The 14,045-nt window shown below is 46.0% G+C and overlaps 1 protein-coding gene across 1 annotated transcript in view; it reads left to right on the top strand.

Moving 5' to 3' along the window:
- Positions 1-14,045, top strand: part of LOC111160649 (Rho GTPase activating protein 35) — a 123,156-nt gene that overhangs the window by 51,629 nt on the left and 57,482 nt on the right. Inside the window, 1 exon segment of the mRNA XM_022523883.1 lies at positions 7,457-7,601. Within this exon segment, the coding sequence (XP_022379591.1) occupies positions 7,457-7,601 (145 nt within the window).

Here is a 14,045-nt window from a genome sequence, read left to right as displayed (position 1 = left end):
AGGCAACCCAAGTCTGTTTTTCAAAGAGCAGAGAATTGCTCTGATCATCACTGAACCAACTTGTTCTTGTCCAGCACCTAGTGATACTGAAATATCTTGGTAGGAACGCAAAGTATTTCAGCTGCAGTGAAGAATCACCTCCGCTTCCATCGAGAAAGGTCTTCTGAATCCATTTGATTCAGTATTTGAGAGGAGGCAAGCAGGTAAAAACTGACCTAGAACTCTGAGAAGTCCAAATCCAGTATGTGTCGGATCAGGCAGGATGTGTGTAAAAAACTTTCCTAGAAACTGGTGGGCCCTCCTTTCTAGTTAGCCCCCTGTCGCACTGGCTGTTTGGTCTGAGACAGCAGCAGGGAGTGACCCAGATTTGCCAGACTTCACACCTTTCTAGAGCAAAAAAGCTGTGGTCTCACTTTATTTGGGGCCTGTAAGGGGATGACACATCTTTCTTCTTCCATCATGGCAGAGGATTAGGGATGCTAGGAAGGCCGAGACTTTGTGCTACTTCCTCTTCTATCCCTAAATAAAGATATGCTGCAAGACAGTGGGTGACTGGGTCATAATACTGCCTGCCGGCGCGACGGAGCCCAAGTCTAGTAAGCATCTGTGCTTTCATAACGGGCTTTGCCAGTGAGAATTAAGAACGCCATCAGGTTTTTTCTTAAACTTGGGCTTAGATTTTTTTTTTTTTTTTTTTGCAGAGCCAGAAGGGGGAGCACCAGTTAACCAAGAATACATTTAGGGCACGAGTGAGAAACTTGATTGAAAAGTTTCTTTTGAAGATCTGTTGGAAATTATGAGAGAATTGTTGCTAATCAGAAAGCTGGAATGTTGAATATAGAATGCAAGAAGGTGCTTTGTGGGGAACCTATAGTAATGTAGTGTATGGAATCTTTTGGTTTTTCTGATTCCTACCACTTATGTTTAGTCCAGGGTCTCCCACTACACAACTTGGCAAACTACGGGCATGTCTGTATGTGTGTGTGTGTGTGTGTGTGTGTGTGTGTCTCTCTCTCTCTCTCTCTCTCTCTCTCTAGGGCTTTGCTAAAAATCACTCTAGAGAGGGAAAATTGTCCTCATTCAGAGGACACCGTCCCTGTTCCAGACTGCATTCAGTATATGGCATTCGTCCTTTATTAAAGATTTTATTGGGGTGCCTGGGTGGCTCAGTTGTTAAGCATCTGCCTTCGGCTCAGGTCATGATCCCGGGATCCTGGGATCGAGCTCCGGCATCGGGCTCCCTGCTCAGCAGGGAGCCTGCTTCTCTCTCTCCAGCTTCCCCGTGCTTGTGTTCCCTCTCTTGCTGTCTCTCATAAAAAAATAAAATCTTAAAAAAAAAAAAAAAGATTTTATTTATTTATTTGAGAAAGAGATAGATCACGAGGAGGGGGGAAGGGTAAAGGGAGAAGCAGTCTCCCTGCTGAGCAGGGAGCCTGATGCAGGACTCAGTCCCAGGACCCTGGGATCATGACCTGATTTGAAAGCAGACACCTAACCAACTGAGCCACCCAGGTCCCTGACATTTGTCCTTAAAAAAAAAAAAAAAAAGAAAAAAGACTCCAAGAGCTTGTGTTCTTTTCTGTTTTTTATTTCCTTCATTAGATGGGTTACCAAGCATTTAAAAGACTGTGCTAGGTGGTACAACTGTAGTGATCATATTTTCGGACTCTGAAGTCTAGATCAGTAATTTTATATGTATTGAAGGTATTTTATAGAGACCAGGAGAGTATTTGAGGTTGTCAGCTTAGGGTCACTAAATAACTACCTGCTATTCCCACAGAAGATTGAATGTTCTTTATCCAGAAAGAATGGCTGACCTCCCCACTGGAGTCTTAGGAGACTCTCTTTTTCTTTGTGGCTCAGTTATTAACTCATCTGATACCTAGATCGGCTTCATTTGCTAGGGATGTATCTCATCTCTTACTGATTGGATTATAAGTTGGTTGAGGGTGAGAGATGACTTTGGTGTAGTATTAGCTCTTCTGCTAGTTTGCTGTGTGACCTCGGGCATAATTCATTAAAAAAGAAAAATGCTAAGATCCTTGCTCTCTGGGAACTGACTCCAGCAGGAACGTAGTTGTATGTGTACATAAATGACTGTCCTTTATTCAGTGTCCACACAGTGATGTAGGGAATCGATCACCTCAGCTGTTATTTTTTTTTTTTTCTTAAAGGGAGTCTGGGGTGTACTGTCGATATGAATAAGACCTTCTGAGCCTCACCTCCTCATGTCTTCAGGAGAGCAACCCTATGTTAGGAGAAGAAAAAGCCTCTGTACACACACAGATCGTCCTCATCTCAGCTGAAGTTAAAAAAAATATAAAAAGATATTGGCCCTGTGCATTATTGGAAACTTGTTTTTGTTCAGGAAATTTAATGAGTGCCCTCTGCATATCAGGCCCTGAAACCCAGTCATCTTGCAGCCCGATGGAAGCTTCTTATTCTTTGGCTGGCTTCCTAACCTTTTTCTTGCCTCTGTGGACTCGGAGGGGCCATGGAGTGGGCTTACCACCCCACAGGCAGGTGACAGATGTTTTCTGAGTCCGACAAAGTTGGGAGTTTCCCTTGATGCTCTTTCCTTGTTTCAGAAGCCAAGGGGCCAGCGGCAAGTTCGTCACTGTTTCTTTGCAGTGCCACACTGGTGTAAACTATTGGTTCATTTCTTTGTTTCCTTTGCCACCTGGGTATTACCAAGCCTAAGAATTGCATGTTTTTGAGGAAATTGAAGTAAAGAACAATGGACTGTGTTGCTCATTCAAAAAATGTATCTATCCACAAGGACAGATGAAGGTGGCTCAGACTGACCCAGCGCTTTGTTTTGGTCATGGCGTCCCATCGTGGAGTTCTCGTAGGGCAGAGAGGGGCTTTGGTGTTCATAGATCACTAGGCCCTGGGTCCTGGCTCTCAGCACTGGGTGTGAATCTCTCTGAGCGCATTTTCTTGCCCAGAAAATGGTGCTGATAACCCTTACCTAGAAGAAGATGGTGGTGAGGTTTCAGATAATTGTGCAGAGCACCTAGCAGTGTCCTGCATGGGGCCACTCCTAGTTAATCACCAGTTTCCATTTCCGACCCAGTAAGACTCAACTGAGAGCTGCAGATGTGTCGATTATTCTCAGGGTTTGCTTTCCTCTGGCTAGATGCCTTTTTCCATTCAGCCTGCTATGTGAGTGCCCTCAAAAGAAGATTGATGTTGGGATGGTATTACTTTCTCCTCTCCAGGGGCCTGCTGCTCTGAGTGCCTCAGGGACTCCATAATGAGCGACCCATGTCTGACTGGGGACTGAGACAGCTGGCAGGCCACTCAAAAGAGTGGCGTTTCCATCTGACATGTGCCCAGTAACCCTTCAGATGCCTGATGTGTTGCTTGTTATATCAGCAATCTGGCCCACCTCTTCGTGTGCACCACAATGTCTGATTTCCTTACTGGAAAGGTCTAGAACTAGTTGTGCAAGAATTCCCATCCGAATTTTGTGACACCCTACAGAGCCCTCAGTTACTTCTCGGAGTAACGAGACATTCGTCTCGTTTGGACATTCGGTAAATCACAGTTTAAATATGAGAGAATCCATGTCCTTTAGCAAGGGGAGTTGGTGCTGTTGTGACAGCTCACTCAGTTCCCGCATTTTGTGCGCTGAATGAATAAAGGCACTGAGTTAGATCTTGGATTCTCTGGGGTGAGGGGGATAAGGGCAGTTGTCCAATTTCGCCTTCCATGGCAGGATCTCCTTGACAATGGGTATGGCAGGTAGTTCGGTCTCTGCTTTGAGTATTTACAGAGCAGTCCCTTCCTTTTTAAACAGCTGGGGATTTTTTTTTTTTTAATTTCTCTTTATATTGGCCAGAATTGCCTATCTGTGTTCTCCTCTTATCTCTCCCAACATAACCCTTTGGAACCATATAAAATGATCTCTTTCAATGGATAGTTCTGTAGCTATTTGAAATAACTGCATAGGTCTCTCTTCTTTCCTTTTCCAGCTTAAAGATCCCTGGGATTTTGTGTGAGTGGGTCTTTATTACCCTAGAAAGTCTCCAGGTTGTCATTGTATTCTTAATCATTTATTCCGTTATCCATTTACTCATTCTGCCTCTCCCAGGAACTTTCAGAGGAAGGCAGCGAATCACAGTGACTCAGAGCACAGGTTTTGGAGTCAGAACTGACTTGGGCAAGTAACTGAATTTTTTTTAGGACTCAGCCTCTTCATCTGTAAAATGGGGTTCTTAAAACCCACATGTACAGATCTGTTTTGACTCTGGAGTGCAATCTAAAGAACGTAAGCAGGGGTCCGGCACATAGTACTCGGTTGATGGAGGGTAAATTTTCTAGCTAACTTAGATCGTTAGAACACACCTCATCTTGTCGTAGTATTGAGAAGGTAGAGGAAGTACAAGATCAAAATTTATTATCTGTTTACTAGAACTCTGGTTAGAAGGCCTTAATGGTGATTAGAAAAGCTGCTTCCTTGCAGCTTCTCTTAAAGTTCCATTTTTTAATCCCTTAACAGTTTATTTGGAAGCATCAGTTTTACTGAAGCACAGTGCTGTTGTTGTGTTGGTTTTGACAGGCGAATTCTGCAGGATTGAGATTGATAAAAAGAATGTCGCTGGAATCCAGACGGGCTTCCTTGTATATGCAGATTCTGGAGCTAATAATTTAAACTGTATGGCATTTTTAAAGGAGACCATAGCTTGACTCATGGTTATCCGGTTGCAACAATGTGTGACAACAGAAGCACTCCCCCCTCTCTTTCCTCAAATTATTGGATGGCTACTGTCTGCTAGGCCCTGAGCCAGGTCCCACACATTTCACCTTCAGACCCCTCTGTGAGGAGGTGCTGTCCCTGAGATGCTAAGTCACTTGCCCAGAGTCACGGGACTTGTCTCTCAGGATTCAAATTCAGGTCTGTTAAGATGTCAACCCTTAAATTCTTTCTGTTGTACTTCTTCTAAGTAGAAGATGCCCGAGTCTAGAGAGTCTAGATTGGTTAAATTATCTCATGTAAAGATATATCATAAATCATCGATTTGCTTTTCCTTACTTCTTTGGTGAAAGTCTGGGTCAGAGCCTAGAGATAGCGGCAGCCACTCCCTGCAACCTGAGAGACTGTGCGGCTGATTTCATGGGGAGCGGGACAGGGACAGGGGTAGGCCTTGTGGAGGGCATGGTTCTCTGGGACCCCAGGATCCATTTCCATTGCATTCGTCTTCCTGACTGAATCAGTTAGCCAGCTCTGCTTCGCCTTTGGGTGTTCATTACAGATAATGCCCGACCCCAGCCCACATGGGCTTGTTCCTTCTTTCGTGCACATTTTATTCTCACTCTTCTTTTTTTTGCCACTTGTTTGCACAGGAAGTCCTCAAAGAATCTCAGACTAAACAGGAAGTGATTTGTTCCCAATATAAATAGAGGTACCAGAAGGAATGAGGATGGGCAGGATGAGGAAAGAAATTGGACCTAGAAGCTAGGTGATTATCCCCTTTAGTGGATTTTATGCAAAGATCCCCTAAACACTTTTTTATTTATTTATTTTCATTTGACAGAGATCACAAGTAGGCAGAGAGAGAGAGAGGAGGAAGCAGGCTCCCTGCCAAGCGGAGAGCCGGATGCGGGGCTCAATCCCAAGACCCTGGGATCATGACCTGAGCCTAAGGCAGAGGCTTAACCCACTGAGCCACCCAGGCGCCCCTCCCCTAAACACTTTTTTAAAAATTCATTTATTTGAGAGAGTGCAGCGGTGCGTGAGCAGGGGAGGGGCAGTGGGAGAGGGGGAGCAGACTCCCCTCTGAGCGCAAAGCCTGTGGTGGGGCTTGATCCCACAGCCCCAGGATCACAGCCCAAGCCGAAGTTAAGAGTCAGATGCCCAACTGACTGAGCCACTCAGGAGCCCCACCCCTAAATGCTTTTAAATTATATAGGTTGTATACATTTGTAATAAATCTGCTCCTTTTTTTTAAAGATTTTATTTATTGGGGGCACCTGGGTAGCTCAGTCATTAAGCATCTGCCTTCGGCTCGGGTTGTGATCCCAGGATTCTGGATCGAGCCCCGCATTGGGCTTCCTGCTCTGAGGGAGCCCTGCTTCTCCCTCTGCCACTGCCCCTGCTTCTGTTCCCTCTCTCACTGTGTCTCTCTGTCACATAAATAAGTAAAATCTTTTTTAAAAATGTTATTTATTTATTTGAGAGAGAGTGTGTGCAAGAGAGAGCACAAGCAGGTCGGGGGGCAAGGGGAGTAGCTAACTCCCTGCTGAGCAGGGAGCCCGATACAGGACTCGATCTGAGGACCCTGGGATCATGACCTGAGCAGAAGGCAGGTGCTCAACTGACTGAGCCACCCACATGCCCCTATATCTGCTCTTCTAATTTGGTCTCCTTAACTTAGAGATGAAACTGTATTGCTGGAGCTACACCTGAGTCCATTTACCTTGATCCCCTTTGGTTACCCTCCTCCTCGGATATTTTACCTAAAGATGCTCACCTAGCTATTTTACCGAAAGACCAAAATTTTAGGTGTATTTCTGTGGCTTTTATGAAATTGACCATTTATTTAGAGCATTTTTTCCTTACGTGAGCTTCAAAATAAAAGGATTGATCAGTTTGGGAACAGAGTATCTCAGTAGTGTTTATGAGCATGAGCTTTGGAGACAAACCCTCCTGGTTTTGACTCCCAGCACTGGCACTTGCCAGTTGTGTCATTTGAGCGGGTGTGTGGGACATTTTTCTCAGTAAAGTGTAATGTCCTGAGGTTTAAAAGAAATAGTATTTGGGACTTGCTTGGCACCTAGTGAGCCCTCAAATCGAAGTAGTTACCCCTGCTGCTGCTCCGCCTGCTGCCGAGGAAGGGACCTACTGGGCAAGGGACAGAGTATTCTTTTCTTTGTCCTGTTTGATTAGTTGGTTTTATCCATCCCTCATTCCTAAACGGCTGAGGATTAACCCTAGGCCAATGTATCAAAGGAGGGTCTCCCTTGGAGCTTTCAGCCCCAGCAGAATGCATGCTCTTTTTCTTTTCTGGAATGAGGAAATTACTCATTCTCATTTCTGTCTTTTATCTTTTTAAAGATTTTAGCCATCCTTGAGTATATAACATTCATTATCCATATGGGATGTTTGGAAAACTTCCTGTTTACTCCAGGGCACCCCTGATAAAGGATGTGGACAGTCATCTCATTGTTACTAACTAAACATGGCCTGCTTCTTATAAACACCTTTGTTTTGATAATGCAGTCTCACACTGGAGGTGTGACTGTGTGTCAGCTTGTTGGCATCTTGTGTGATATTTGGAGGCTAGAAATTACAAAGTAAGTGAGAAGAACGAGTGGGTCTCTGTCCTGTTCAGAGTCTTTCCAGCAGTTTCCACACCACCGTGAGTTCTCTTCTAGAAGCCTTACTAATGTTTGAGCTGTTGAGTTGATACTCAACTCTGTTTTTGTGCTTTCTTTTCTCTTTCCTATACAGAAACCAAAGCCCAAACCCCGGCCATCCATCACAAAGGCAACCTGGGAGAGTAACTACTTTGGGGTGCCCTTGACAACTGTCGTGACTCCAGAGAAGCCCATCCCTGTTTTTATTGAGCGATGTATTGAGTACATCGAAGCCACAGGTAAGAGTGCCGCTCAGAGCGATGCCGGCTTTCACTGCCTGCAGGATACTTTCTAGGGGCCTGAGCCATTTGGAGACTCTGGGATCATCTCACCTTAAATGTGAGAGGCTTTCTGAGAAGGAGCTAGCCGTCTGGACGGCTGTCCATCTGCACTTGGTTCTGAGGCTGACATACGGGATCTGTTCGACCTTTCAGTGTGCGGGGCCTCCGGTTCTCAGGACTACGGCTGCGGCTGGTGTGCAGTGCCCCTCTGTGCTCCGTCAGCTCCCTGGCACAGCGGGCAGCCCATTGGTGTGGGTCCTCACGGGTCTGTCAGCTGCTTGAGGGCAGGGGAAGCATCATATTAGCATTGTGTCCCCAGCGCCACACTGGACACAAGTGCTAGTGTACTTTGGCTTAATACAGCGCAGGAATGGTGGTGACCGTTACAGCCCTTGGCCATTGAGCAGGTGCCTGAGATTTGTTACTGACAGATTTTTTTTTTTCCCTGAGGTCAAAAACTGGAGAGGATCCTTGGCTGTCTTGTGGTCAGGCAGCTCTGTTTCAAGTCCACTGACAGCTTGGTGCTAACGCGCCAGCCGTCTTCTTGTATTCCACATTGTTCCTACAGTGACGAGATTTTCCCTGGGTTGAAAACATCCATTTCGTTCATTTAGTGGGATCCCATGATGTGTCTCTTCCGTCTCTTTGGAAACCCTTGGAGCTTCCATTTTCATGCCGTTATTTCCCTCGGTTTTCTCATGGGCGCTTTCAGAGCTGCTGACTTGGAGGAGAAGCCAGTGTCGCAGGCCCGTGGTTCTGTCAGCTGTGAAGCATTGACAGGGGCGCTCAGGAACACAGGCTCCCACTAACTCGAAACCAGGGTCGGGGTTAGAGCCTTGCTCTGTGTTCTCCCTGATTCCAGTGTTCTCTGGCGATGCTCAGTACCGTGTGTGTCCCAGGCTTTGCACGCAGTTTCAGCGGCATCCTGTTAAGCTGCACGACGGCGTTAATATTTACTTAGGATGTGCCAAATCAGGGAAAAGAGGCTTCAAGTTGAGGCCTGCTAAAGACTTTGTAGTTCTTTCCAGGGTTTTCTCTGCAGCACACCAGGGCTGAGTCACAGTAAGCACTTCACCTAATCGTAGCACATCTGCAGCTTGCTTTAGTTCATTCTGTTCCCAAAGCCTTTTCTCCCTGTCCGTCTTTTTGACCCCGGTCTTATGTCCGTTTCTCTCTGGCACCTCTCCCTTGGGTAAGGAGAAAATCTGCACAGAGATTCGATTCAGGTGACTGAAGCCTGTACTTGTTGACCTAGCACTTCAGAGAGACACTTTGTGTCAGCTCAGGGAGGGGGGGCACTTTTTCATGAACTTTCTGTTTTGAGGTTATTTTATACTTATTGGAAAGGCATAAAAATCTTAAGTTTAAACAAATTGAAAGTTACAAAAATTCCCAGGTTCCTTAAAAGGATTTTGCCAGTTTCCCCACACCATTCTTTCTGTATATTTATTTGTATCTTTTTTCTGAAATATTTGGAAGTTTGCAGATCTGATGCACCTTTATTTCTAACTGCCTCTGTGGCTATTTTCTAAAAACATTCTCTTCCATAATCACCAAACAGCTGTCACACTCAGGACATTAGCACCGACCCAGCACTAACCTACCCAGTCTGTGGATGTCTTTATTTCATCAGTTGTCCTAGTCGTGTCCTTCATAGCGAAACACAAAAGTTATTTTGGTCCAAGACCTAACCCTGCACCACACGATAGGGTTAGTTGTCAAGCCTCTAGTCTCTTTTAATCTAGAATACTTTAGTCTATTTTTCATGGCCTTGATAATTTATTGTTGTTTTTTGTTTTTTTTAAAGATTTTATTTATCAGAGGACAAGCAGGGGAGCGGCGGGGGGTGGAAAAGCAGGCTCCCCACTGAGCAAGGAGCCCGATGTGGGGCTCCATCCCAGGACCCTGGCATCATGACTCAAGCCAAAGGCAGATGCTTCCAACTGAGCCCCCCAGGCGCCGCATGGGTTTGATAATTTTCAAGAATACAGATCATTATTTTGTAGTAGGTTCCTCGTCAGTTTGGTGGTTTGGGGCTGTTTTCTTCATGATTAGGTTCGTATTTGCACCTTGGGCAGAAACAGCAGGGAAGCGACGCTGTGTCCTCGATGCATCACACCATGTGGCGCGGCACGTCAGGTTGTCAGGCGTTCGCGCTGATGCCTTGGGGAAGGCGGTGGTGTGCACTAAGCTACGCTTTCCCCATAGCGTTACTCCCTGATTCCTTCAGTGTATATTAGTTGCTTTTCTCCTGTCAGGGAGAGCTTTCCCTTTTCTGGGAGCCTTGTGTGAATGGTCTCCTTACGTGGCTTATCTGCTGTAGCCCGGGGTGCGGGGACATCACCCACCTGCCCTCTGCTGAGCACGTCAGTGGCCTCGACCTGCCCCACCCACCTCGTTTCTCTCACTCTCAGCCCATGACTCATGGTTTGCCGTCCACGGATGCACTTGGGCCTCTCCTTGCCCTTCTGCCTGCGAATCCTTGTGGGTTTAAGGCTTCACCACCAGCCACTACCGAGCTGCTGCTTTTCTTAAAGCTCTGTGAGACTGTGCCACTGTCCACCCTGTCACCAAGAAACCTGCAGGGTCATCTCCAATCGGTTCCCAAGTCTGTCACTTCTGCTTTATCATCTCTGAGCTCTGTCCCCTCCATTTCACTTCCGCTTCCCCACCATAACGCTCCGCAGTCCCTCCTGATTACACGACAGTTCTCTACCAAAAAGCTCTTCTTGCTGCCTCACTGCCTCCCAGATGCAGGCCACAGTCTTGCCCCCTCCCGTGTACAGTACTGTTACAGCGGTCTGCTTGGCCCTCTCTCCTCTGTCCCTCTTTCCCTTCGTTCTTCCTTTCCTCTCCCCCACTTTCTGTTTTATACTACAACAAGCATTAATTTTTAAATTGTTTTACGAGAATACAAGCTGAATTTCTTTTTTTCCCCAATTTTTAAAATTTAAGTTAACATACGATGTATTACTGGTTTCCGAGGTAGAAGTCAGTGATTCAGCAGTCTTATATAACACCCAGCGCTCATCACATCACGTGCCTCCTTAATGCCCATCACCCAGTTACCACATCCCCCACCCCCACTCCTCCAACAACCCTCTGTTTGTTTCCTACGATTAAGAGTCTCTCATGGTTTGTCTCCCTCCCTGGTTTCTTCATCTTATTTTTTCCTCTCTTCCCCTATGATCCTCTGTTTTGTTTTTTAAATTCCACATATCAGTGAGATCATATGATAATTGTCTTTCTCTGACTGAGAAAGTGACTTATTTCACTTAGCATAATACCCTCTAGTTCCATCCATGTCCTTGCAAATGTCTGTCGTTGCAAATGGCAAGATTGCATTTTTTTGAAGGCTGTATTCCATTCCATAGTATTCCATTGTATATAGATACCACATCTTTATCCACTCATCTGTCGATGGACATCTGGGCTCTTTCCGTAGTTTGGCTGTTGTGCACATTGCTGCTGTAAACATTCAGCTGCGCGTGCCCCTTCGGATCACTACCTCTGTGGGGTAAATACCGAGTAGTGCAGTTGCTGGGTCGTAGGATAGCTCTATTTTCAACTTTTTGAGGAATCTCCATGCTGTTTTCCAGAGTGGCTGCACCAGCTTGCATTCCCACCAGCGGAATTTCTTTGTATTTCTCTGCTTTGCATGTGTTCTTCGTGTGGTGTGAAATGTATCCCGCGTTCCTCCTTGCCTCTGGAACTTGTCCTCCTTCTTCCAAGACCCCCCACCGCCAGTAGCCCTTTGAATGTGACCTCCCTGGTAGTTCTCAGGCACATTTCAGCTTGCTGGGAGTAGGCTTCTCTGTTCTGAGTGTGGCACACGATATGCATTACTTGTTGATTAAATAAGTGGTCTTCAACCTGGAATACCTTAATTCCATTGTTTTCTCCCTCCCCCCTCCGGCCTGCCTGCCTGTCCACCTTCCTGCCTTTAAATTTTGTTACATACTTCCCCTCATCCCGCATTAGTTTGTACTTTTGTAGAATTTCAGGAGAGAACTATTTTAAATGTGGTATCTATGACTTTAGCGTGTTTGCCAGAGGGGTTGTGTGCTCTTTTCCCTAAAAGAATTTTTTTCCTCTTCATAAAATTTAGGCATGTTCATAGAAATTCAATAAGTGCTAAAAACTGTGAGAAAGAATTTAAAGATTCATTGACCTTCCACTTAGTGAATACCACTGTTGATGGTCTATTGCGTTTCCTGATAGCCTTATTGCTCTGCGTTTGTGTGTTGGTTTTTACTTTTACATAATTCAGAGTATGCAGTATGGTAGGTTTTTTTTTAAAGATTTTATTCATTTATTTGACAGAGAGAGACCGCAAGAGAGGGAACACAAGCAGGGGGCGTAGGAGAGGGAGAAGCAGGCTCCCCATTGAGCAGGGAGCCCGATGCAGGGCTCAATCCCAGGACCCTGGGATCATGACCTGAGCTGAAGGCAGAGGCTTAACGACTAAGCCACCCAGGTGCCCCTGCAGTATGATAGTTCTTAAAAATTTTCTAGCATAACTTAGATGAGCCGAAAGAGCCCTGACTTTACCAGCTTACCTACTCCTGTTTTCCTGCAGGAAAAGGATTCAGTGACCTAGAGGTGGGTTGGGGGACCATTTTTTGAGAATCACTACTTTTTAAGCCAGACATTGCTTTGTGAGCGTGCTCCCTGTCATTAACAACTTAGTGAAAATATGACTTTTTTTTTTTCTTTTAATTTGAAGAGCAACAGGTTTTAAGTATTCATGAATTGGGCAGCGTCCCATCTAGCAAGCAGAGGGGATCTCCCTCAAAGAACATGACATGTAATTGCCACATAATGTTCCAGGAAGTAGCTGGATCACAGATCATTTAAGCATTCCCCTGTGTGGGGGCTCTTGTGGCATTTTCTCCTCCTGATGGACTTAAAGAAGCAGATTAGCTAGGACAGGCATTTTGGAGTAGTGATATTGAGCTTCAGATCTGCAGTTAGACCAAGTCTGGGATCATTGCTCTGCCATTTGCTCATCTGTAAACTGGGGGTGATGACAGCACCTGGCTCCACGGACTCCCCCCGAGGTTTCGGGAGACTCATGCTGAGGCGCTGCGTGTGGCCCGCAGCCCAGGCACGGGCTCCGTGTGCTGCTTGGGGCGGCAGCGTCGCCAGCACATTTGCTGCTGCTTTCTGCTGCCCGTCCGGCTCTGCCAGTGACTGGAGGTACCTGTAATTTGGCTTTCTCCCCCGCTTCTAAACGGAATGTAGGAAAACCCATTGAAGAGTTGAGAGACTAGTATGATAGTGACTCAGTGTTCACCGGGGGTTAACATTTTGCCACATCTGCCCTTTCTTCCCCTAATTTTAATTGTTGTTCAACCATTTGAGAATAAGCCATGGATGCCACATCACTTCACTCCTAAAAATCCCAGCGTATATCCCTAAGCTTAAGGAGTTTCTCCTCTATAATTGCAATGACATTGTCACTTTTAAGAATGATAGCGTTAGTTCAGTAGGGTTCCACATGCAGTCCGCGTTCAAGTTGACTCAGTTGACTTAAAACTCTCTCTTACAGCTGAGACTTTGTTCTGAGATCCAAGCAGTGTTCACAGTGCATTCGGCTATTGCTTCCTTTGTCCCTTCAGGTCAGAACAGTTCTCTTTGCCTTTTGATGTGTTTTGTTTTGTTCTGTTTTGAATGATAACCTTATTTGAAAAGTCTAGACAGTCTTCTAGAATGTCACCTCGCGTGGTGTGCTGTCTATATCCCTTCAGCGTCCGCAGCCCCCTTCTGACACCACCATGGCTGCCTCATCATGCGGCTCCTGGCTGAGCAGAGGCCTGGGACTGATGAGACTTTGTGGAATGATTGAATGAATTATGGATTAGGTGTTTTCCCAGGTCTGACTGACTTACACTGTACTTGCACTTAAGAAGAGCCTCTGCTGCCACCTGACCTCTCCATCCCATCTCCCTCTCTTGCTCATGATAAAAATCGTCTTGGGATTCGTTTCCATGTGGCAGTTCAGGCAGTTCGGCTAGCTGATTGGAGAGGACACTCCAAATGAAATGTGTTTGCCAGGTCTGTCCTAAGCAGTTCAGTCGAAAGTCATAGTTTTTGTGTCTTACACACCTGGGCACTTTGCTTGTCCTGGCACATAAAATACTGCATCATCACTTTCAAAGCCGGTGCTTGGGAGCTCACACTCCTGCCCACCATGGCGGGAATGAAATCCAGCAAGAAATCCCCAAAGGAGCCCCTCTTCTTGTGTGCCTCAGGGCCTGGGTCGCTGCCCCTGCCCCAGTCTCACAGCAGCGGTGCCAAAAACCTTCCCGCTGAGACCTTGCGTTCGAGAGGCAGGAGCATGAGCATTGTGAATTGGGACAACTTGAACCATCCTGTCACCTTACTATTTTTTTTTTTTTT

This window comes from Enhydra lutris, unplaced genomic scaffold (genome assembly GCF_002288905.1).
Source record: "Enhydra lutris kenyoni isolate GAN:26980312 unplaced genomic scaffold, ASM228890v2 scaffoldscaffold77, whole genome shotgun sequence".
In the NCBI taxonomy this organism is placed as follows: domain Eukaryota; kingdom Metazoa; phylum Chordata; class Mammalia; order Carnivora; family Mustelidae; genus Enhydra; species Enhydra lutris.
Note: the sequence above shows the minus strand (reverse complement) of the source record. Positions and strands in the feature narration are given on the sequence as shown.